The following is a 25,596-nucleotide window of genomic DNA, read 5'->3' as shown; positions in this document are numbered from 1 at the left end:
GGGGCATGCGTCCAAGGTTGTAGATGGCGGTTGGATCAAAGTGAGTTTCGACCCATGGTAGAGGCTCTTCTCCGATACTCGCCAGCCCAGCAAACGCAAAAACCATTTTTGCTGCGGTCAGGGTGATATATACTCTTTTTTTTTTATCTAAACAACGAGGCAACTGACGGGATTAAAACAGAAAAAAACCTTCACCCCCACAAAAAGAAAACTTTACAGTGGAGGAAATAAAGGTTAAGAATGAATGCAGATCTCTAACTGTCTTTCTTTTTGCTTTTAAACTTTCCGGGCGCTCCCCTCTTGCATTTTGTGATTAGGACTTATTGTTCTGACAAAGAGAGCTTTCGTCTAAAAACAATAGCAACTCTCACTCGTCTAAAGTATTTAAGAATTTGGTGAAATTCCATGAAATTGGCCACCGTATAGGGATTATAAAAACTGACGTTTCGAGCGTTAGCCCTTCGTCAGAGCGAATCGAGGAATTGTGGGTTACGTGTAGTTTTTATAGTAGAGTAGGATCTACGCTATTGGTGGTAACATGGCAACGTGAAAAATAGGAATATATTAGTTAAATGAAAAGCGTTCGTTATTACCGTGAGGATTAAGGGTACTGATTAAAGGAGCGACGGACGAAATCAAATAAAAAAAAGAGAAAAGAGACACTTGCCTCTTACGAAAAAGAAGAGAAGAAATAGATGTTCCTTTAAAAGCACCAAATAAACTTAAATAAAATAGTCAAAAGGCGATTCTAAAATCAGAATTATATTAATACTAAGGCTTTCTTAGAAAAGTTCGGAAAATTTTAGGGGAAAAATTCATTTACTGCGGTTCCAAGTTATCCATCCTAAAGGAAGAAAACAAACTTCAAAATAGCGGTCACTTGCCTGAATAAGAATTTCAGCATGCAGCATTTCTTATAAAATACTGGTAAACCTACCCATTGGTCCATTGGGAAGCTGTATATTTATCTCTGGGGCGCTTTTTGATTCGCTTGCTCCAGCCTCGCTTTTATGTTCCCGCTCTTTTTCCCACGAGTACTCTTCGGCCTTTGATACCGGTACTGCGCGACCTGGGCCTGTGGAAATTTAAACAACAACGTGGATGGAAAATCCTTTTTAATAGAAAGAAGCATATCGTAAACACTTGGCATTTACTTTAAGCTCGCATTTTACTCTTGTTATCGTTTCAGAGACCACCTACAAGAGTCTGTCACCCAAGAGTAAGATTTACCCAAAGAGACCTCTTAAAGGGGCTAGGTCACGCTATTTTAGGTAATTTTGTTTAATTTTGTTAATTATGAGCTCTAAACGTCAAATTGGCAGAGCAAGAGTCTTTCATTTGCAAAATCACGGCGACATAACAGCTGAGAACGATTTTCCAGCTTTGTAAATGACATTTTGATATCGACTGATATAAATTTGAAAAAAGGTGGGCCGACGTTTTTCAAATTTACCCAAATTCAATCCATTTCAATCCTCTCCAGTTTTGTCCATCCATGTCCCTTCTTGGCTTCCCTGTGTTTTGTTAGAGTCCTTCTATAGTTTTGAACAGTTATTTTAATATTTTAGTTAATTCTATGACCAATCGATCAGTGCTGAAATAGTCTGGGAGCCGGTATTAGTAACAGAACTTCCTTTATTCGTAGTAATACATACAATATGGCGGCTCTATATCGACGTTCCCCTACGTATGATCGTGCGAGTAGCCGCTGACCAACATCTCCCCCCTTTACAAAATAACAAAAGAAAGAGACGAGGAGGCAAAACAAACTATAACCCAAAACCCGAAGCCTGGAACCAATACAGCGGGTATCCTATACTCAATTGTCCATAATAGGGTGATGAGAGAGCTACATATTAAGTGTTTGTATATTCATAGACTCTTAGACAAGGCTGATAGATAAAAAAAAACTGATGTCTAGTTTGTGACGTAGTCTTTCAGTCTTTCGGGGGGTTTAATTATCCGTCCAGACCGGGTCTGCTTGACTGGTGATCCTGGCAGCTCCTGGGGCTGTGGTGGGGTCTCCGGAGGGGGTGCGTCAGGGACGTGGGGGTCAACTGGTGCAGAGCCTTTGATTGGTGAATTGACTAGGGTCTGAAGGAGGGGTGTCCCAAAAGGTGTAGGCTGGGGGTGAGCTGAAGGGCGTGGACAGGATTGTGTGTCCTCTGCAGGGTCAAGTGATAGTTTCTGGGAAGCGGATGTATGAGGTGTGCTTGCTTCGACTGCTGCTCGGGGATGGTAGCAGGAGGGCGCGGCAGCAGGCTTCAGGTGTACTCTGTTCCTTCGAATCGTGCGGTCTTGAGCAGTGCAGATTGTGTAAGACCGAGGGTTTTCATGGGTGAGCACTTCTCCATAGATCCATGGTTTCCCACGCTGGTGCGGAGGTGGTTTGGCGTAAGCGTAGGTACCAGTGACAAGTGGTCTTTGTTCGACACTAGCTGATTTGTCGTAGTAGGTCTTGCTATCGCGTCTTTTCTTGGAGACCTCCTCCTCAATGAGTTCAAAGTTTAGCATGGTGGGTTTCAAGAGTTGATCGGTGGTGGGGAGTGTGGTTCTGGTGCGTCGTAGCAGCATGCGCTGGGCTGGTGAGTAGGTGTGACCTTGAGGTGGTGTGTTTCTGTATATCAGCATGGCGCTGTGGAAGTCATCAGCCTTTTTTAACATGGATTCTGCAACTTTGACGGCAGCCTCTGCTCTTCCGTTACCCTTAGGGTGGTAAGGGGATGATGTGGTATGCCTAAATCCGTATTCGACAGAGAACTTCCTGTAGTCTTCACTGATAAACTGTGGACCGTTATCGGTGTGGCAGATTGCCGGAACACCATATCTCGCGAAGTGAGCTTTTGTTTTGTCAATGACTGTGGAGGAAAGGGTATCTTCTAGCTTGTCTACCTCGATCCAGTCAGAGAAATGGCAAACGGTCACTAGGTATCTTTGCTTTTCCAGCTCACAGAGATCTTGACTGATTATCTGCCAGGGACCTGTTGGTATTGGTAAGGATTTCATTGGTTCTTTTGGTGCAGAATGACCATACTGGGCGCAAGTACTACACGCATCACACATGTCTTGGATGGACTTTCGCATGCCGGACCAAAAGAGGACTTCACGTGCCATACGTATGTTCGATTCCCCACCAAAGTGGTTCGCGTGGATCTTGCGAAGCATGTCCTTTTGCATCGAGTGAGGTACCATAACCTGGGCGCTTTTGTAAATGATGCCGTTTTTCACTGACAGTTCGTCCCTATAAGTCCAGTAGGGCCGCAAATTCTCGGGGATGCTTGCTCTGTCTGCTGGCCACCCTTTGACAATGACGTTGTATAAGGTGTTCAGTGTGGTGTCTTTGCTAGTTTCCTCACGTAGCTGGTTTTCAGTGATCTCCGTTAGTCTCGGATTCCGTGTGTTGTAATCGGACTCCATCTCCATTCTAAAAACATCAAAGTCCCGTACTCGGGCTGTGATGGGGTGGGGGAGGGCTGCGCGAGAGAGTGTGTCTGCCAGGTAGAGAGTCGGTCCTCTCTTGTACGTTATTGTGAACTGGTAACGCTGTAATCTCATAAGCATTCGTTGTAGGCGGGCTGGTGCCTTGTTCAGTGGTTTCTTCATAATGGTTTCTAATGGCTGGTGATCTGTGTGGACTGCAATGTCAGTCTTGCCATACAGCCACTGGTCAAACTTCTCGAAGCGGTTGCAGATTGCTAGGCACTCTTTCTCGATCTGAGAGTAGCGCTGTTCTGTAGGATTCATGCTTGACGAGGTGAAGGCAACTGGTTGTAGTTTGCCGTCATCACTGGGCTGTAAAAGGGCGCCGCCGACAGCATTATCACTGGCGTCCGTCTGGAGGACAACTGGTTTCCGAAGATCATAATAGGCTAAGACTGGGGCGGACGAAATCAGTTGTTTGGCCTTGTTGAAGGCTTTTTCTTGAGCCATGGACCATGAAAATGGTACAGCGTCCTGGGTCAACATGCGTAAGGGTTGAATCACAGAGCTTAGGTTGGGGCAGAAGGGCGAAAGATAGTTAACCATGCCTATGAAGCGAAGGAGTGCTGGTTTGTTCTGCGGTGTGGCCATCTGTGTTATTGCCGCTACTTTGTCTGGGTCAGGTTTCAAACCATTATCCGAGATAATTGTGCCCATGAACTTGACCTCTTTAAGCTTAAAGCGCAGTTTGCCCGCGTTGAGCTTGATGGATTTTTGGTTACAACGTTCCAGTAAGGCGATGAATCTTCGGTCATGGTCTGCCTGGGCTTCCTCGAAGGTGTTGCCCTCCCCATACACAAGGATGTCATCGGCTATACATATTATCCCATCCAGGCCTTCCAATGCAGATGTCAACCTCATTTGAAACTCGTCTGGTGCACTAGTAATACCAAATGGCAGACGGAGCCACCTGTATTTGCCGTATGAGGTATGCATGGTTGTCATCCATGAGGATTCCTCATCTAGGGGAATGTGGAGGAAGCCTTCTTTAACGTCCACAAGAGAGAAGCACTTGGCTGCACTAAGCTTATGAAGCTGTTCATTTAGCGTGGGCATTTGATGTTTTGGACGCTGGATGGCCTTATTTACCGTCTGGCTTGGATCGATGCATACGCGGAATTTTTTTGGTGTCTCTCTTATTAATTCATTCGAACACCATGGGGTTGGTTCATGTACTTTGACCAAGACGCCTGCCTGCACATAACGATCTAAGGCTTCTTTCTCTTTTGCTCTTTTCGCTACCGGTATTCGATGGACGGGCATCTGAACGGGCTGGACACTGTCATCAATCTGAAAGTGTACAGGTGGGCCAAGCCGGCCAAGGCCTTCGAATGTGTCAGCATACTGGCGTGTGATGTCCTGAAGTTGCAGCTGGCCTGGCGGGGGAAGTCGGCGGTTTGAGGGAATAGTAATTGGAGCCGAAGGTGATGGTGGTGGATTGCACGGGCTGGCTGTGGTCTCGTGGAGTTGCTGGAGATGGTTGCATGCCGTAGGGTTCACCTGGTTTTCGCATGGTACTGTATGCTGTTGTGTGCCAGGAAGGTCATAGTGTTTGGTACTCGCATTGTGGTCTGCTGATGAGTGAAGGAAATGAGTCTCGTCCGCGTGCACTCTAATTATGCCCAGTTTTTCGCTGTCACTGCCAGACAGAAGTGCTGGCTTGATGCCAATGCAGGAGTCTGGCAGGACTTGAAAGATAAGGGTGTCAAACTTGTTGTTCTTTTCGCACAAGAGTTCCACCTGACCAACAGGATGAAGTGGCTTGGAGTTTCCATAGGGGTGTAGGCGGTAGGGGGAGTGCTTTACTTTGCTGTCTGGGAAGAAAGAGCGCAGGGTGCTGGCAGCGATGGTGTTGCAGGTTGCTGCAGTGTCTATTTGGAACTTTAATTGCTTGAAGGTCCGGCCCGTCGCTGAAAGTGATAGGTTTGTGAAATATCGTTTTGACTTCTCGACGGATGCAATGCTGTGAACTTGTGTGCCCAAAGAGTATATATAGTCGTGATCTTGGTCATAGGAGGATGCGTGGTCCTCTGCTGTGGCATACATCTCGGTGTAATGCAGGTCTCTTGGTCGGAAGTTTGTACGTGGGTCACGTTTCTGGCTGCCCTGAAGGCCCCTGCCTTGTGGTCTCCAAGTAGGTCTGATACTGGGGCTTGGAAGTTTGCGGTCTTCTAGGCAGACACGGGCAAAATGGTCATTTCCACCACAGCTGGTGCAGGTCTTTCCATTAGCTGGACATAATTTCCATGGATGTGGACCACGCCGATCTCCACACCAAAAACAGGTACCAGGCTCCCTGCGAAGTTTCATCTGACTGTGTCTAAGGCCCGTCCAGTGGACATGTTCGTCGATTCCTTTGGACGAATCTGCAATTAACTTGTTTGTCTGCTTGGCGGACTCAATAGCTCTCGCTTCGGCGACTACATCGGACAGGGACTTCTCAGAGTTGTCAGGTTTTATATGTGTTTTAAGCAACTCCGTACATATGTTATCCTCACTCAACCCAAATATAAATTTGTCTCTACAAAGTTCATCACTAAGATCGCCATAGCCACATAGGCTGCCAGCGTGTCTCACCTTAACTTCCCACTCTTGAATGGACTCGTGAAGGCCTTGTGAAGAGGTCCAAAACTTGTATCGATCGGTCAGGAGTGAACTTCCTGTGCTGCCTGTGTAATGGGCTCGTAGTTTATCCATCCAAATCCAGGGTTTCTTTTTATCTTCGTCTGGAATTTGAGGTTCGATTGTGTATCTGACCACGGACAAAGCTTCATCTGGAAGTGCAGATCGTAACGCTGAAATTTCTAGTAGAGGACTCTTGTAATGAGCGGCTCGTTCTGCAACAGGATCTTTAGCGAGGTCGCGGTAATTGGCTTGTACGCAGTAATCGTTGAATCGTAACTCGAAGTTTTTGAAATTTTCGCTCACATTTCCCACAAGTTTGAGCTCCGGTCTTTTAAGGTTCGCCATCGTGTTTCCCCACTTCTGACACCAAGTCTGGGAGCCGGTATTAGTAACAGAACTTCCTTTATTCGTAGTAATACATACAATATGGCGGCTCTATATCGACATTCCCCTACGTATGATCGTGCGAGTAGCCGCTGACCAACAAAATTGCCTAAAATTGCGTGACCTAGCCCCTTTAAGCTTGTACGTTTTGTTTTCCCATTTCAGACCACGTGATGTTCTCAAGGGAATTTTCCTTTTGTTTTTTCATAAGTTATGCGTACATATTCACGTGCATAGGACGACATTTGAAAGAAAGTTTTCCCTAGAGTAACATCACGTGGTCTGAAATGGGAAAACAAAATGTACAAGCTAAAGAGGTCTATTGGTTTGGTCCCCATCAAATTCAGAAAAGTGTTTGTTTTTAAACAAAGCTTTGCTGGAAAATAAACAATAGACCAATTTTTGTACCCATATTCAAACCCTTTAGTAATAAAACGTTTTGTTTCCGGTATTTTCATATCATTTAAATGTGAATGCTATATTGTAATGCATATTCAATACAAAAATCCTGGGAGATTTGAGTTGGGTACTAACATTGAGTTAGCTGATTTGGTCTACTCTTTATTTTGCAGCAAAACTTACTTAAAAAGGGGAAAGATCTCATGGATATACCTACCACAAGTCCCCTAGGTTAAACTCTCATTTTACAGGTTAAGTCTAAGTTCCCATTTCAGTGATTTAAACGTTCGTTTATCTCATTGCCATAGAAATATTTAGATCTGATTTAGAAAGGTTATTTTTTTAGAGCTATAGTTGGTGTGTATATCCATGAGATCCTTGCCGTTAAAATAGACAATTTTCTGACTCTGATGGGAACAAACCTCTGATACCAGCTTCTCATTCTTGGGTAATGAACTCGCGCCATCTATAATTAGGATGGGTTTTCTCTCCATGTGTTGTCACATTAGCTAATCAATGTGCAATGTCTCTAGTTACGTCAAAAATGAATTTACGCGGGAATAGCAACCTAAAAATAAGTAGGTGTCCTAGCAATGTAAAAGATCTAAGAGAGTGAGAAGGTACATTTTTCTTTTACAGCTAAGAAAAAAGAGATAACTTGAGCTAAGAAAAAAGGCATTGAACAGAACGGTCGCTGAGTATGTTTCATATTTGAGTTGTGCTGGAATGGAAATATATTTAAGGAACGGTGCTCAAAATTTTGTTGCAATAAAAATTCTTGCAAAACGCAGCAGATTCAAGAGTTGTGATGTCAATCTTTATGTAATGCAACGTTCGTGCGATGTTAATTAAAGCGGCAAATAAATATCATAAGTGCATGTGATTGCATCAAATTCACGTGCAGAGCTCGTGCGTACGCATGCTCATTCAGCACACTTACATCTGACCAGCGACCCTGGCGCCTGGAATCTGAAGGAGTGACCGCTTCCCTTAAAGCCACTGTCCACACTAGAAGTCACACTCAACTAGCTAAGGTTTCGTTCTACATCCGAGATTTCCGAGAGGCCTGGGACGTGCAGGTGCGAGAGATAGTTCAAGGGAGAAAGGAACTGGGACTTAATGCTACCACACCGGGAGACGTTGTGTTGAGCTACGGATATAGGAGACAGAAAGAGAATGGGACAGAGACAACGTTTTCCTAAGTGAGGGTGGGAGAGTACGAAGACATCGAGATTGTACAACACCTGGTGCTTGCAGGGGTGAGTGAAGAATTGTGAATTGTGAGATTGAAAGGTTGAAGATATTCACAGAAGCAAGATGCTGAGTGAATGAGGATGACACGATGGTGATGAAAACTGAAGAGCAAAACATTTTTAAAAAACAAAGAAAGGAAAAAGAATTTACGAGAAAAGTGTTGGGGGACAATTGAAATGATAAAAAACGATAAAACATTGAATGATGACGTAAGCCAGGTAACAAGAATAACATTGTTTACTGAAATTTTTATTATATGAGTTTCCCTCAAGTGCAAGTAGATTCAGAGAAGGTGAAATTGTAGGAAAGGACAAAATCGTGCTTTGCAGTGCTTTATTCAGAATCGTGCCCAATCTACCGCTGGTTGGTGCATGGAATCATTCACAAAATACTGACAATACTTTTACAAAATACAGCAAGCTCGTTCCCAGGACCTCCTGGGAAAGAGATTGAAAATACAGCTGACAATTTGAATATTAGATAAAAATATCAGCAGGTCTAGGAAGAAAACGTAAAATAAAGACTGCATGAGACGTTAACTGTAATGTTGTTTGAGCAATCTCTCTTTGAGTTTTTGAACCTGCAAGCTAAGCTTGCCCTAATGCTCAAAACAAATCATACAAGCATACACTCACAGTTGGAGACCGTCCACAAACCGGTTTTCCGCTGTCGATGATTGTTACTATGGTAACCACTGTCCGTTGAGCTACCACTGACCTGGCTTGGATTTCTTGGCTGTCCTTTGGAAATCTCCGGCGCAAGGTATTGATAATTGTTTTCAAAACCAAAGACGACAACTCCTTGGTGATTATTATCGTCATTTTGATCATTAGTTATCGTGTGACTTTCTAGGTGTTCCGAATCAACAAGTTCTGCAGTGTCGGCGTGTTCCGAGGGACTAGAAATTCTTTCCACTGGTGAGTCGCGAGGTGACATAATTTCATAGTCAGTCGTTAATTTATCGTCAGTTATTTCCGCGTTGTTTAAACTTGGACTTGTTGGTAGTAGTGCGCCATATTCGATGCACAAGCCGCCAACGCGTGGAATTCCATCCAACGACGACCACGGAGGAAGTGCTAGTCTTTCACCATCTACACGAGAAACACAAATGCAAAATATAAGCACTGGTTTGCAAATGAGAGGCCTAACTAATTTCGCGTTCTGTCTCGTTTTCACGCGTTGCTACGCTCACGGATCAACTACAAAAATTGGGCCCCAAAATTCTCGTCAAACTGAACAACAGTGAATTGCTTCCTCTTTTTCTCAGTCCAGCGCTGTTCACCGGCTGCATGCATTTTCTTCGTGTCATGATTGCACCATTTAATTGTATATCTCTTATTTTAAACCGTGAATGTGCAAAGTAATTATTTTGGCTTCGGCTTTTGTGAAAGAGACCATGTAGCTTTCTATGCAGACGCTGTCTGAGATGATACAACAGCAACAATGTACCTAGCCGTAGTAACACTATAAGAAGAAGGTACAGGTCTTATCGACCAATGAAAATAAGTCTGGAATAGGTAAAGGGTTACTCAGGCTTTTTGGCGGCCAGTTAAAAAGCTGTTTTAAGGCAATTTACATGAATCACTGCCACAAAAGAAATTACCAATGCCATAAAAATGGCCCGTAAAAGAGTAAACTTCCAACGTAGACGGATTACCAAGTAGACGAAGATTAATAATTGTAAAATAGATTCATTGAATTTCTAAAATCATTCACCAATTGGCATCCTCCCTGGTGAAAATACAAAGACGAAGCAAAGTTTGTTAAACGTTAATTTGAAGTTGCAATTGTTCATGACGTTTTCGTCGACGTCGTTGTCACAAATCTTAATTTACTGTTAGCTGTTCCGTCAACAGTTTTCACAACTAATGATAAATAATTTTGGAAGTATTCATATATTTTAAATTGCCGAAAGTGAAATACATCAGATTTGGAGAAATGCATGGGAAGTCTCTTTTCCAGGCTTTCTTCCTCTTGTAAAACTCGACGGACTAAGATGGCCGGTTTACCTTCCTCTAAATCCTTCTGTCGGAGAATTCTTAATTCCCTTAGCTCGTTGCATCCTTTGTCTCCATCGTCGAATCGAATGTCGAAGAAACTTCGACGAATCGCAACCACAGTTCCGGGATAATACGTATCCAAGCGGTTGTACCATTTGGCCAAGACTCTGCTGCCGACTTCAACTTCCATTACATGTGGTATGGCGTCCGCTACGACGCATTCAGGATGTGTCCTTTTGTGCTTTACTTTCTTCCCATTCTCGAGCTTAACATGAATATCCTCGTCCATCTGAGTCACAACACCACGAAGAAAACAATCTTTCTCTGCCCGGGCCCACACTCGAGACCCTACCTTTACGCAAGCTGGAAGAAAAATAAGCGCAACTTATACCTCGTTAACGCCAGAAAGTTAAACTTATATGAAGATAGTTTGTGTAAATACCATAAAAGACAAGCGTAGCTATCGGCTTTGTCATGTTTTGGACTAACTTAAACTTAACTACCTCGCGAGGTATATAGCGTCTCAAAAGGCGGAACTGCGTTTGTAAGAAATAAGAACTGAACTGGTATGAGAGGATTTTGTCTTTAACATGCAGTCCGGCATTAACATTTTTTTCTCTATTTGCATGCATTGATGATGACATGTGTTGATCTGACTGGTGTGAACATTCTCGAAATTTAAACAAGGTTGAAAACTCGGTTAATTTGTTGAACCATGCATGTTAAATTGAACTGGTTGCTTAGTGTGTGGACTTGGCGTTATGCTTCATAAATGAACCCTTATCTATTACTTGCCTGGTTAGGGGTCATTGTTTTGCGTACGAGGTCCCTTAGAACGCGTTTGCAATGACATCTGGAAGTGATTAGACAGCTTTGTCTTCACGACTGAATAAGGAAGACACATCGATGTCCTTTTCTCGAAGGTTGACACTTGTGTGGGACGTTATAAAACAATCCCTCTATTTTAGGGGAGGACTAAGTTTAGAATAAATATGGGGAACAAGGCAATTCAAACAAACTTTAAGGGGATCAAGGGAACTAAGAAAAACCCCTAGGGTTCCACTTACTTATGCTAAAGCGTCTTTCATTCCTTACCTATACATCTTCTCCTTGTTAATTTGAAACTGGAGTCTTCTTTAAAAAAATGAGAGTTTTCGTATTTTTGCAAAAGAAGCTGCTCCCCACAGCGTCGAATAAAAAATGACGGATTCAACATTGATTCGAACGCAAAGTAGCCTTCAAACCACATGTCTTGAAGAGGAAGAAACGTGGTTTCTTTTCCTAAATTAAAAAAAAAAAAGAAAAGAAAGGAAATTCACAGTCTGCTTTGATGAAAAAAGAGATAAATGCAAATTAGATGATCATAAAAAAATACTAATAACAACACTCTCATGCAATGTTCTGAAACTAAAATTGGTTGGAAGTAAATACAAAAATACATAAATAAATACATAACTACTTATTTGACCACTCCCTCAAAGGGTCTTTTCAGGCCAACTAAACGCGGGAAACAACTTTAAGTATTCTGACTGGCCGGAGGCAAACCAGTTGAGTATCGGCCATTGCGGATTGCGCAGGGAACTGGATCGAGTTTCAACTATGAAACAATCGATAAATTGACACCATCACATGAAAAATAAAATTGAGATTGGCCATCTCCTCTCTGTGTTGTTTTCAATTTTTCTCTTCTTTATAAGTCCGCGAACATATGCGATATTTGATTTCTTAACGGCCACCATTCTAACTGATTCTTTCTTCCAAGATCACAACGAGTAGCTTTCTAAACGCAAATAAATTAATTCAATTCCAATTTTTTCCACTACAGCGTTGTTGACATGCTAACGTATTCACAGTGATTTTGGGAACTTCTTTTAGCAAGCAATGGGCAAGGGTGTAAAAATCAATTTTGAGTAAACATGCTTAGCTCATCCACGTTCCATTCTGAGTCTTAACGATGCAGTTGTCTTACATCACTTGGAAGCGAAAAAAGCCCCTTAAAGCTCGCGATCTATTTTTTGATGATTGAAATACCCTATGCCTTCAAGACAAATCACCTGTCTTCGTTGTTTAAGTTTTCTGAGTCATATTTAAAAAATCTTAAAATACTTTTGCATTTTGTCGTCTTTAAATATCAGTAAAGGTATTTTACCTGTTACCTTATCGACTTACGACAACAAAAAGTACCGCTTTGCTTATTAATTGCATCGTGCTGGCACAAAGGACCTGGCCTACCGAGTCGGACCCAAATCTGAACTTACTGTAGTCTTCTGCATCATCAAAAGGTTCCAAAATGAGATAGCTGTTCCTTGCCCGCAGATAATGCCGTCTTTTCAGCAGACTTTCAAAGGAAATGCCATCGACTCCCTCAGCGAGGCCCTTAACAATATTGTATCGATCCTTGCCTTTTTGAAGTGATTTCTTTCTTTCTCTTTCTCGAGCGATCTTAGATTGCTTTCTAGTCGGTGAACAAGGAGGTAGTGCACACGAAAACATCACCTGTGAAACCGGCAGAGAATACAACCAAGTCAAAATTGAGCAAACATTGTTGCGAAGGTGCCAAGTGGTCCAAAGTTAAACTGAATATAAACGCCGATACGAGAGGCAAAAATTGACTTTAAATGCCATTAATTTGCATTGGAAATAGCAGCTGAAGGAATATCTTACGTTTTTTACGCGATCCATTTTGTCAGACTTAAAACATGAAGATATTTCAACAAAAGCAACTTTTGGAGCTTTCCTTATCCCGAAAAGAAATTGGGCGGATAAATCTAAAAGTCGGTTGGAACCCCTCTAAAATTTCCATAGATAAAATCCCCAGTTTATTTAAATATTTAAGTACCTGCTTGCGGTTGCAGTTGGCGACACTGAACAGGTATTTTGTAAACGATGTATGTAAAATAAAAATACTTTCTCTAAAGACGCATTTTTACGATTTCGTTTCATTTTACACAAAAAGTGGGATTAAGGGCTTTTGCGACAATTTGAAAAGATAATTTTTTTCAGGATGGCATTACTGGGTAAATTAGGGATCGGCATGATTTAAATTTGCGTTATAAAACTTGAACCAAACAGTTCTACTTCATTTTAGAACTAAAAATAACTTGTAAAAAGGAAAGCCAAAACAAAAGAACGGTTTAATACCTGAGAATACCAATGTATATAAATCGTTTGAAACTAATTTCACATTCTCAAAGTCAGACAGAGGTGGGACGTGTCTCTCCAAAATAAATTACGCACCGAAACGCGATGCACAAATGAAACCACAACCCAATGCAAGCAAAAACTCAAATTTTGGTTTTATGCAATCACAACAAGAAATGTTCTAGAACCTTCCGTCCATTTCCGCAGTATGGTCAGACCAAGTACAAAATTGTTGACTTTAGTGTTAGCGCCGAGTGGTCAGCTTTCGCAAACACTCATACAACGCGCTCCTTTTCTGTGATTTTCCAGCTGGATTTCGCGTACATACATAAGGTTAAGTACTACTTCTATTCGAATGTGGACGTTCTTCGCTCGGATAGCTTTTCTTGGGTTGAAATTACACAATCCGGCGTTACATTTATCATGTCGATACCTTCTGTATCAGTTAGTGACGAGAAATCTTTAGAAGACAAGTACCAAAGATTTGTGCTTGAGGCTTTGACAGTTTACTATGTTGCGTTTCGGTGAAGCAGACCCACTCACTTTGTATCAGTCGTGAAGGTATAGGGACTTCGATTTCCAGCAATGATTCCAAGTTTAGCATAAGAATTTTAAATTCGACAAACCAAATACCGTGACTCATCAAGCTCAGTCGGTGTTACGATTGGAAATGGAATTTTGGTTTTGGATTAGGAAACGTCCTTGCTTGGATTAGAATTGAGTACTTGTTGAAGGGAATCTAGGCCAGAAAGTAAGGAAGATACGTTTCAGTATCTAGGAGTATTTCAGGTAGGCTTTTGTACATTGTAACGCTTTTAATTTGATCGCAGCTAAAATGCTCCATTTTAATGCTCCCTCGTCCCCACGAAAATGCTTGGTGCCCTCCCACCCCCCGAAAAGTCACTAAAATGCTCAGTTAAAGTAATCCCTCAGGAAAAAAAATTGCTGAACGATTCTCTTGAAACTTTCCCTGAATGTTCCCTACTTATCCCTGTTTTGAAAACTACAATAAAAAACATAAGTCACCGTGCTTGCTTAATTAAGAGATATAATGGGCCAATCTTACCCCATTGATGCCTGTACTGATACCAATCACGCGGGTTATTTTATCGGCTCAGGGTTCATTTTGCGGTGGCTAAACGAGAGGGTTTTTTGAAGTAATACTTGAAAAAACACCTGATAGTTAGTAATTCTTCAGCATATTGCACTCTGTCTTATATAGGTTATGGAAAAATCACTCAACTTAAAAGGACGTTGACTCAAATTAAAACGTTACTCGAGTCGTTGTTTTCAAGGTCATAGTTTATATCTCTGAGTAAGGGGCTGTGTGTACTTTTTTTCGTTCCGATGATTTTTTAAAAAACTTTTTGATTTAAAGGGGATAATTTGTACACCAAAAGTATGCAACAAAAAACACCATCGTACCTGTCCATCTCGATTATCGCAGATCGAAACAACAAAATTCGCCATGTTCTCGGAATGTGCGCGCTTATGATTCACATGCAAAGAGTTATGGGTCATTCACAACTTCTCTCACGTGTTTTGAGAACATGCGCCATCAGGCGATTCGAAATTATTCGCGAGTTTAAAACTTTCCATTCTGGAGAGCGGATTAAAAAATTCCGGATTCGCCGTATTCGTGTGGACGGAAGGCGATTCCGTAACGAAAAAGTTGCGGATTAAGAAGTATCCGGATACGTGTTGACGGGACCTGTGGCAGTTGTTTTCACTTACAAGGTTAATTGACCGAATGCAAAAATGGCCGCCAACAAATTATTCTTTTGTCTTTGTGTTAATTAGCGTAACTAGCCTCGTTCATACGCACGCGTAAAATTGAAAGAATTTGGGCTGTAAAACGAGGCTAGTTAGGCTAATTAACACAAAGACAAAAGAATAATTTGTTGGCGGCCATTTTTGCATTCGCCTTTCGAATGTTTGGCTCAAAATCGAGAAGAAGTTGGTTTTTAGACAATTTCAATTGGTGTGGACGGAATTTAAATTTAAAGGAAGGAAGGAATTTAAAGGATCCACACTGATTCAAACGCTGTCACAATGCCGTCGGTGATACAATACAATACAATACAATACAATACAATACAATACAATACAATGCATACTTGATGGTGATATAGTTAGAGACTGAAAAACAACATAAATATTTGTAAATGTGAACATAAAACTTTGTTTTTTATGAAAATCGTTATTTGACGACGAAGTGGTACTATCGGAAAAAAGATGGGAATGACACTGCCTGGTAATGTGAACCAGGTACTGTGTATACTTCATATCATTATTGACCTAAATTGATCTGTCATTAGCATTGATCAGGCATGAGAACAACTTGTCACGAGTGAAGATAGCCGTTCGATTCCTATTTAAGTTATTCCTACAAGATATTGCTTGTTGGCAAAATTGTAGTTCTTTTTGGATGTCCTTTGCTTTCATGGGTCGGTGTAAGAATTTATTTCGGTTTGATACTTCCAAAAAAAATTCAGCGTAATTTCGCTTCCACGTGAAAATCGATATTTTCATGATCATCATCATGTTTTAACAAACGATTTTTTTCGAATGCAAATCAAGATCTCTCTTTTGTTTTATAGCCACTTAAATCAGCTGTCAGAACTCGCTGTTACGTCACAATATCTGACAGGCCGTCAACCTGTCCAGCAGTATCAAACATTGTTTCATGTTCATTGTTCATTGACCATCAGATTGCTACTGAACTCGTTAAAGAATTTTTTTGGAAAGTCAATTTTTCGTCAAAAGAAACATTTACCACACGGCACTATACTGACATTAGTCTCTAAGGACTTAACTTTTCCACGGGTTAAGTTGATTTTTTTACAACTTTAACTACAGAGTAGAAAGCAACTTTAGATGGGCACGAAATATGAGAGGTTTCACCGCTGAATTCGATGCTTTTTCCATTCAGGGAATAATTTGTGTCTATAAAGACCGATGCACGAAAAGTAAACCATACTTCTATTTTGCTTTATTATACCAAAAGGTCTTAGGTTACCTAGCAACGTATATCACCTAAAGGTTTCTAAGCATTTTTCGATGTATTAAAACTTCAGCTTGATAGTGAGGCAGTGAGGACAAACACAAAGGATAGTTGATATGTGAATATTTTTCACATTCATTCCAACTTGTTTCTATAGTTTTTGTCCTCACTGCCTCGTAAACTTGACTGTTTTAACATATTTTCTGTGATGTTAAATAAATAGATCAGAAATTTGTGACTTTTCTTGAAAAGCACAAGCCCCGAAAACCATTTTCTCATAAACAAGAAAAAAATAAAAAATAAATAATATTTTTTACTCTGCCAAATTTCTTTTGCTTTATCCAGCCTTTGCGGCAACATGAGGCAATCGATCTGTAAGACGATCACGCGAACATTGGCCGTTTTTATGCCAGAGACACATATTCCGTCATCCGTCTAATGTAAAGACGGGACGAATGATATAAGACTTATAGCTCGTCTGGGATGAACTTGGGAAACATTTTTTTCTGCGTTTGTTTAAATTCGTCTTGTTTCAAAGTGGGCTCAAAATGCATAATGCGCCTGGACGAACTATCCAGTTTAGTGTGTCTTCGAAGACGAGCTAAAAGTCAATGCTTCGTGTTGAGACGCATAATCGCGTCTTGTGTTCGTTTTTATGCTAGACGAATTTAATTTGAGACGCAGAAAAAATGTTTGCCCAAGTTGACCCATATCATTTATTCGTCTATAGTATAAAAACAGTCATTAATTCGCGAATGAATAGCGTGTTATGATTTTCCCATTTCAGTCCCGGCAATTTTTGATAAGGGAGCTTTAGCAACGACGACGAGAACGGCAACGAGAACGTCATGTAAAACATAAATTCACGTTATTGCGATCACTTCGCGACCATTTCAAGCTTTTTAATATGACAAAGGTGTGGCGGTCCTTCAGGAATGAAACCGTTACGAGCGGCGCTAAATTTAGGGGAGAAAAATGAAAATTTATCTCCAAGTGCTGACGTTCTCCGTAACACCCGAAACTTGGTTATTTCACGTTGTTGCTTTGCTGACGACGGCAAAGAAATGGACAAAAATGAAAAACGCACGTGCAAAGCGTGCAAAGCTATTGTTTTTACCCACTAAATATGCAAATTTGTGATGTTCTCGTTGCCGTCGTCGTTGTCGTTGCTAAAGCTCCCTTTGTCAACCTTTCCTTGTTTTTCCCTTTTTTTGCGCTATCCTTCCGTTTCGTTGTTTTAGTTCTCTTAATTCTCGTTTGAAATAACTTCAGAATTTGAAAATATCTCAAAACCATTCAGCACTGACTAGCTTATTTGCCTTACAAATAACATTAATATTGTTTGTTTGAAACGCTTTCATGACACGCTGCAAATTGTCCTTTAATTTCTTTTTGAAGAGTTCGCTGAAATATCAATCTCTGTTTCTTCAAAATTATTTACCATGACGATTTATACAGAGCGCTTCAACGAGGACAAAAAGTTGTAGATGACAATCAACGAATTTTCAAATAGTTTATTTTTATTGACTACAATGCTAGAGTCATGTCGAGTTAAATAATCATGTAGGTATCCCTAATTAATAAATTTTCGAGGAAGTATGGAGCAAAACCTCCCGCGTTTAAATCCAGCAAACTTCCTTTTTCCAAAATAAATCTTTTTTTTTAAAAAAGAAGGCGCTACTTATCTTACGATAAACATTTTTGCGTGTCTCGAGCCCAAGATGAGTTAAATAAGACATTTATCTTTCCCAGCAAGTGATCGGTCTGTTCACAGATGCGAACTGACCAAACCTACTAACCGTTTGTGCATTAGACTCATTTCCTACGGCTTCGAATGAAAAATGAAACTACGTTTCCCTATTAAATCAATTGAATTAAGCTTTGCTTTAGTCGGTTGCGAAGACATCAAAACAAAAATTGATTTCGTACCTTTTCAAAGCTGTCTCGTTTGTTTGCCTGCATGGCAAAATTTGCGATTAAACCAAGACGAGTCGATCCGGAGTCAAATAACACTGATTTCTCAGGGCTGGCCTTTCAGCCAGAATGTTCTAGCAGTTGTAGCGGTAACACTTGTGGCAATAAATCGGCATTACATCTCGATATAGAAACAGATGACGGAAGGATTTTCAAGGGTCTTACGTCCTGTGCTAATCATTAAGAACTTGGATGCAATTAATTGCTCAGTAGTCATCAAATGAATATAGAATTATGCATCATCAAGGCGTTTGCATAAATAAGAGTTTTAGTGCTTTACTCTGCGTTCACCTGCTAGTATCATCGCTGTAATCAAAACAAACATGTCGGAGGCCGTAGCGTTCAGTCGTTAAAACGAAAAATTAAATCAAGGATTTCAAACAAATTAAAAATATATAAAAATCACTTTTTATGCTCTATCACAAGAGGACTTTATTTTCCAAACTTGAATTACTCAACTTTATGAACGCGAAGAGTTTTATTTTGCAACAAGAAATAATTCCCTTATGCAATGGAGAAAATATATAATAGCTCTAACCGCGATGATGAAACACTTTTTTTGGCAAAGGATCATCGTCGTTAATGAAAGAACTTAAGTAATTGTTGTTAAGACACCCTGAAATGATTTGCAGAAATTTTAACGAAACTGGGAATTGTCCTGCGTTGTGCCGTTCAAATCTGAATTTGTTTTCAATCGTTCTTTGCTACAACAAGTGCTTAAGTTCTTTGCAACTCACTCATTGTACACTCGTAAGAAGTCGCACATTGTTGCTAAAACGAGCTTTTAGAATCTTCACAAGATTTGTCCTGTAGCGTACTAAATAATGGACTGAACCGAATTTCTGTATAACCTCACTGAAAACGTAAAAAGAGCAAAATTCCCAGTCCTGACCGGATGACTACGCCCAAAATGTCGGAGTGCATGGAATGTCAGCGGATTGTGCATAGCTTGTTCATTTTGGCTTTTAATGCACGTTATGCAGTGACGATGCAGTCCGAGACTGCACCAAACTTGGTCTCTGGCTGCTCGTTTCATATCAACTTAATCAAAAGCAAGGTGCGCACACTCAAATATTAGGGACCTTTAGATTCTAGGACGCGGACGAGTACGAGTTTTGACTGGCAGTTTTTTTTGCGAAAACACTTGGAAAATTTATAACCCGTACGATTAATCTTACTCTTTGTTCGCAGTATAGATTGCTCAGTTATTCTTATCGCTGTTACCTGGGCCTTTCTGCTGATCGAAAAATGCCAAAACTGCTACCCTGATGTTGACTTGTTTTGACACGACGACATTTTTGCAAAACCTCGTACTAAAATGACGACGGTAACACGTTTTTCCCGCCAAAAATGACGCTGGTTTGCGCGCGCTCACTGTTGTTCTATGAGAAAATTTCGTGCTTCGTTCTCGTCTTAGAATCTAATGCTCTCTATTAGCTCGCAGTGGTCCTCGCAGTGTTCCTCGCAGTGTGGTCACTGCGTTACGCATGCGCACACTACCATTTCCACGGGCAACTATTGTAAGGGAAATGAGTTTGATCTGCATAGGAATACGCAACTCATTTCCATTTGAATGGTTGTGCACCAGGACTCGCTTTGAAACTGAGGCACGCAAGCAACTCGGAAATGGGCTATTAGCTTGGCACTCTTTTATGCAAATTCGCTTCAACTTAGCTTTTTCACATACCGCATTTTATCCTTATGTAACCTTGATAATGGCGCAAGATGCACCGAAACGTCGGTTTCTATCACTTATATTTCTTGTTTGATGCACATATTTTTAATAGTATATTCAAGTCCTCGTAGATTATCTTAGCATTGTAGCTTTTGTTTATCTTAAGGGGCAAGAGTTCATCAGTTTTATAATTGTTAAGTGTTACCCTATCGAAGTAAAGTGTTATGTACTTTCTAAAATTTAGTTAATAAGGAATTTAAAATCGATAAAACCATTGCGTGTTACATGAAGTACGTTTTGGAATACTTGGTTGAATGAGCACGCGCATGGGCTAAAATGACAGAACACTGGACAAAGGCTGGTTGCGTGGCAGCTTTTTGAAATGAATAGTTCAAAACAGTGGTGAATTTCGAAAGCGTTTCTTACCCACAGGGTAACACAAGCTTATGCAATGATAACTTTCTAATGTCGATATCAGAAGTAAAAACATTTTCTTATCGGTGAAAACCTAACGATTGTACTGCGAGATCTTCCTCTCAGACGGTCTGAACGAATTTGTAAATTTTACTCTCATTGACATGATTGTAAGCTGCAAGACCAGCGTATAGCGAATTCTAGTATGTTCATGTGGAGATGCCGTAAAATAAAATTTTACCAAATTTCAGTATTTTTTTGCGTATATCTGATATTGTTTTGTGATGAGGAACAAAAAAATTATGCAGGTTATGTTGCAATTGCGCAGCTACTTTATTATCTTGCAAGATGTTATTTTATAGCCAGGAAGAAACTTTGTCAGAAATTATGCGCTTAAAATTGAAAAAAGTAAAAAAGATACATCACCAAGAATGGATTCATGCCAAGCGTAATTGTTGAAAAAATGAACATGATTTGAAAAAACATTAAGTAGTTACTCAATTATTATAATGCGTCACTACCTTGAAGAAACAGCACCAGTTTGTAAACGTAGAGAGTTTTGTATAAGACCTTTCAGTCCTTATGTAGTGACATGAATCTTATTGACTATATTGAAATGGTAGGGCTAACTGACGAAGACAAAACAATCTTGTAGTCTCTTAAGTCAGGCTTACATCTAAAAACAACAGCTTCCCGGCGTCGAATTCGCTGAGTATACACCCAAGAAAATTACCTTTGGCGTTCTCGCGCAGGGGCTCAGAATTTTACGTTTGCGCAGGAAACATGGTTGTTTTCGTTTCGATTCGAACTAAGAATTCATACATTATGTTCGATTGGCAAATCCTTCAAAAATGAACTAAATATCCATCCGGTAAATTACCAAAATCAGGAGAACATCATGAACAGCCACAAATCTCAAACTTTGGCTACCGCGAAAATATCATAAAAAAAAAAAATCATTAAAACAAGGGTATTTGATGGGGAATAGGTCAGTCGATTTGGGCGCATTTAAAGTTATCGTAATTTCCGAAACATCAGTTTGCCTCTGGGTACCCCGGCGTTTTTTAACATTAACATTAGGAAAAGTTCTTCCTGTGCATCTAATATTTGGAAACTTTAACATTGACTATTAGGACAGATTCAGAAGATACCTAAAATTTCAGTAGAAAGGCTATGTTTTTAGATAAGTATGTCTTTGTTTTAACCCGTTTTGTTTTAGGATCTGCCTTAAGATAAGTGAGTGAATCACCTTAATAATTTATTCTTTTCCCGCATAAAATGAATATTGCATGACGAAGAAAACCGACTTTTGAGTGCGAGTTTTGTGCAATTAACATCGCATGAGTAATGCCAGTGACGATCGATCAAAGTTGGGTCAATTTAAAGATATAAAGCGCTTGTAAAATGATAAAAAAATTTACGGGAACCGAGATAAGAAAGATACATACATACATATATACATTTATTTGATAAATAGGTTTAAAATAAGCAACTTTACAGCTGATGTGGACCTGATTGAATCGAACAGAGTTTTTCAATTGACCAATCATAGCGCGCGTTCTATTGGCCAAACAAACAAACAAAAAAAAAAAATCATTCCACCAAGAGCGCCCATTTTATCTAAGGACAGATCAAGGTGTGTTCAATTCCCTGAAAAAAAAGTTATGTGACAACATGTCACGGCTATTCGACAAGCTTTTATACCGGAAAGCAATTAGTATTTAAAAGTATGGTCGGAGTAAATGATGTTAACATGGCTACGTTTTCTGCGCCCATATTTTGCCAAAGAATTAACAACGCTTTGATCGCAACGCAATGATCGGAAGGCAGTAGTTGGAAAAAAAGCAGCAGAATTGATAAGAAAGACCATAAAAACAAAAGAGGATCAAAACACTCCTTTATACTTATCGTGTTTCGTGGTCAAGTAATCTCTCTTTGCTGGCTTGGGGAAAGGTTGGTGTAAAATGGAATACAGTAGCCTGCGTGGCAGGCCGTAGAAAGGAGCGCCGGTGTAGCCTCCCTCCCTACACCCCGGCTCTCCTTTCTACGGCCTGCCACGCAGGCTAGGAATACAGTGAGTATTGTTGAAAACAAAAAGATCCAATTAACTCTTTTCAAAGACACTGTTAGATTAAAAGGGAGATCATGAATATTCCACAACCTTGTTTCATTGTTCTTCGACGTCAGAGAAAGTTGATTTCTTTGAAACCTTCATAAGAACACTTTAAAGAAATTTCTAAAAGTTACAAGATAAAAAGCGGCTTTACTTATGCAGATTGCTTTTAGAAAAACAAGAATTTCTAAAGCCCTTTTCAAAATTCTTTGTACTGAGAATAAATAAAACTATATTTCACTGAAAGAAAGAAGATTCTTTGCTTTAAAAAAAAACCCATTTATAACAGCTGGTTCATAGGGATTGCTAAGCACGTATGCTGCTAGTCTATACCAGCGGGACATTTAAAAATATACTTTTTTAAAATCTAATCACGGAACCTCGCGTTCTTTTTCGACGTTTTTTTTACACGTGCGACTCGTGGTTCGTTATACAACTTCCATGCCTCAGGATACTAACCCTTTTCAAAGATCTTTGAGTTTGTCAAAAAGGCATTTCTTTATGCGCCATAGAAACTGAAAACACTACGTTATTCGACCGACTCCAACTGCAACTAGAACTTTTCGCCAGTTTTCGGCGTTGAAGAATAAACCTTAAGTTCTTATCAACGTATCATTTTCAGTCATTTCACGGATCTATTAAAATCACCGTCTGAAAAAAAAACAGAAGATAAATTTTTCTTTGATCTCGAATTTATCTTTTTTCCTGGCAGGTTAACTGCTTTTTTGCGTGGGCGGGAAAGGTTTCTAATGAGATGAATGAGATTCATTTCATTTTTCCATTGGAAGTGCACGAGCTTCGACCTTTGATGCACCAAATCAAATTCACAGACGTTTCGTTTTCATGATGTGGTGTCCTCATGTGAATTTCGACCAATCTTTTTCGATATTTCCTCAGGAACTAAGTCTGATGACGCAGAGTACGCGAAAGTAAGTAAGTTGTTCTGTGTCAGTCAAACAACTTGAATAAATAGCTGTTATTTTTCTTTCAAGAAATTGTCGTTATTACCGCGCCAAACTGGCAGAATGAGGGATATTTTTCACTAACCTGTTTCATCCAGAGGGTTGTATTCTTCTCGGGCATTTGGTTAAGATGTGAGCTGTACGGAGCGGTCCAAGATACAGTTCGCGGAATGGCTGACCTAGCAATCATTAAAATATCAAATCGTGTCGCATTTACAGAGACCGTGTCAGGGACATCGACAGCGAGAGATCAATGTCCCATCCCCTTCGTTATGAATCTGAACCAAAAAACAAAAATCCACATCGAAGAAAAGTTCTTTGATAAAGATTACAATTGAGGAAAATCCATGTTTAAAATTTCTAAGACAGCCAACTCGTTAAATATTAAATGAACGCCACAATTGATTGATGCGTTTGGTAGAGGGAGGTATTGCAAACACAACTAAATGAAATAACGAGAAATCAATTTTAATATATTAACATAAGTGCTGAAGATATGAAACTGTCACTCATAGCTGCCGCAATTTATTCTCGCTGACGATGCATAACGATACACTTCTGCTCCCTTTACAAAATTTCGATTCGATGCTGGTCGGCTGAAACTCTTCTTGACCATCAATTACAGGAATTATACATCAATTCCTTTCCAAGGTTGCCTAAAATGTTGTTCTTTCAAGACGGCTAAATCTCGAGCGTATTAACTAACAAAGTACTAGTGTAAAGTCAGCGATTTTTGCTTTCGAATTAGCTTCGGCATCGAAAAAAATAACTTTTCTCACGGACAAAAGAAACAGTCTAGTTGCTGTAATAAAAAATAACAATAATCGAATTCTCTAGAATACTTAATAATTTTGGCTTTTTCTCTGTGTCAACTTTGATAACAATTTTCATAAATCACAAACCACCAGCAGATAAAACGTTACACAACTGTCTGTACCTTGGTAAATTAGTTGATTGCAAACTATAGTACTTCAGGCCAGGAGATTTTTTCGGCATTTTAGAAAGGTTGGTACGCTTCACATCTCGACATGTGATTCGCCGGCTATGGAGTTTCTGAATAAAAATGCACTATTCATCCAGGTGACATAATTGAAAAGGACTCATTTTTTCTCGGTTCCCTTTGAACATGGCCATAAATAATTTAACGACCTCTTATCGACTCCAACTATGTAACGGCCCTCTGCCGAGGGCTAAATTGTCAAAGTTCTCAAACAGTTTCAGTGGTGAAGTCTTCTAGAATCACTGACGTTATTCACTAACTTGGCTCGGAGAGCTTGAAAGATTTTATTCTTGATGTTTAAACGGTTTCCCTAGTTCATCATTAATAATCAACAGTAGCAAATGTAATTATTTATACTCACTGCTCGACCGCTATTTAAGCAATAGAGGACTTCTTTTCCGTATGGAAACACGGAAAAAAAGTGTTGCTTTTATAAAATATTCCTCAAAGATAATTCAACAAATGATGGTTTTTTAACTCTCGATTGAAACAGATTTCCTTGATAGAAGCTCATATTTCCTACCAGCCAATCAAAACGCGCGTCTGACAATATACAACCCAACCAAAATTCGTGTGATGTCACAGCAGTGTTTCCCTACTCTCATTACGCTCATCTAAACACAGCTATTGACCAATGAGAGTGCCCGTACTATCCTAATTATTTTATAAAGCGGGTTGGAAAATTACTAACTCTGGAATCTGAAAATATATTCACGGAGGTCATCTCTGATGAGGAGCTGCCAGGGTAGGGTTCGCGTGTCGCTTGCTTGAATTTTAAAAAGTTTTCGTGTCGGTGCTTTGTCTATATTTCACGTTCAACTTGCTGTCGGAAATTTAAAGAAAGGATGTCGTTTGTCGCGATTTCACTTCAAGTGCTGTCGCTACTTTTTAGGCCATGTCGCTTGACGGAATTTATCCTAGCAGAGCCTCTCTGATTAACTTAATTCGAAAGACGAACGAAAGACTATGCGATGACTGTCCTAACTCTGGATTTGACTGATGTTCAAAACTGTTATTCTAAACCTCGACTTAAGCCAAACAATTATCTACTTCCCAAATGAAATTTAAGTACTGCGATATAGACCTAATTTGTTCAAGGTTTTAAAGCTTTTTTGTCTCACACACTTCGCCTAGTATGCTGATGTGAACATTGGCTAATAATAGCCTTTAC

General features: G+C 40.0%; 1 protein-coding gene across 4 annotated transcripts in view; it reads right to left on the bottom strand.

The window, feature by feature from the left end:
- Positions 1-23,803, bottom strand: part of LOC138045327 (uncharacterized) — a 25,545-nt gene extending 1,742 nt beyond the window's left edge. The window contains exons 1-7 of one of the 4 annotated variants that reach the window (XR_011131571.1): positions 23,511-23,803; positions 12,401-12,638; positions 11,238-11,423; positions 10,152-10,505; positions 8,778-9,233; positions 7,829-8,038; positions 963-1,075 (exon numbers count right to left, since the gene is read on the bottom strand). Coding sequence is in view for 3 of the 4 variants with exons in the window: in XM_068891774.1 (XP_068747875.1) it covers positions 938-1,075; positions 8,778-9,233; positions 10,152-10,505; positions 11,238-11,423; positions 12,401-12,638; positions 23,511-23,615 (1,477 nt within the window). In the remaining variant the exon portion in view is untranslated. Of the gene's footprint in view, positions 1-937; positions 1,076-7,828; positions 8,039-8,777; positions 9,234-10,151; positions 10,506-11,237; positions 11,424-12,400; positions 12,639-23,510 lie in introns of those variants that run through there. The other 3 variants (XM_068891774.1, XM_068891775.1, XM_068891776.1) reach the window with 3 other exon arrangements.
- Positions 23,804-25,596: the final 1,793 nt, after the last annotated feature.

This window comes from Montipora capricornis, chromosome 4 (genome assembly GCF_036669925.1).
Source record: "Montipora capricornis isolate CH-2021 chromosome 4, ASM3666992v2, whole genome shotgun sequence".
Taxonomy (NCBI): Eukaryota; Metazoa; Cnidaria; class Anthozoa; order Scleractinia; family Acroporidae; genus Montipora; species Montipora capricornis.
This window is presented reverse-complemented; position numbering and strand designations above follow the sequence as displayed.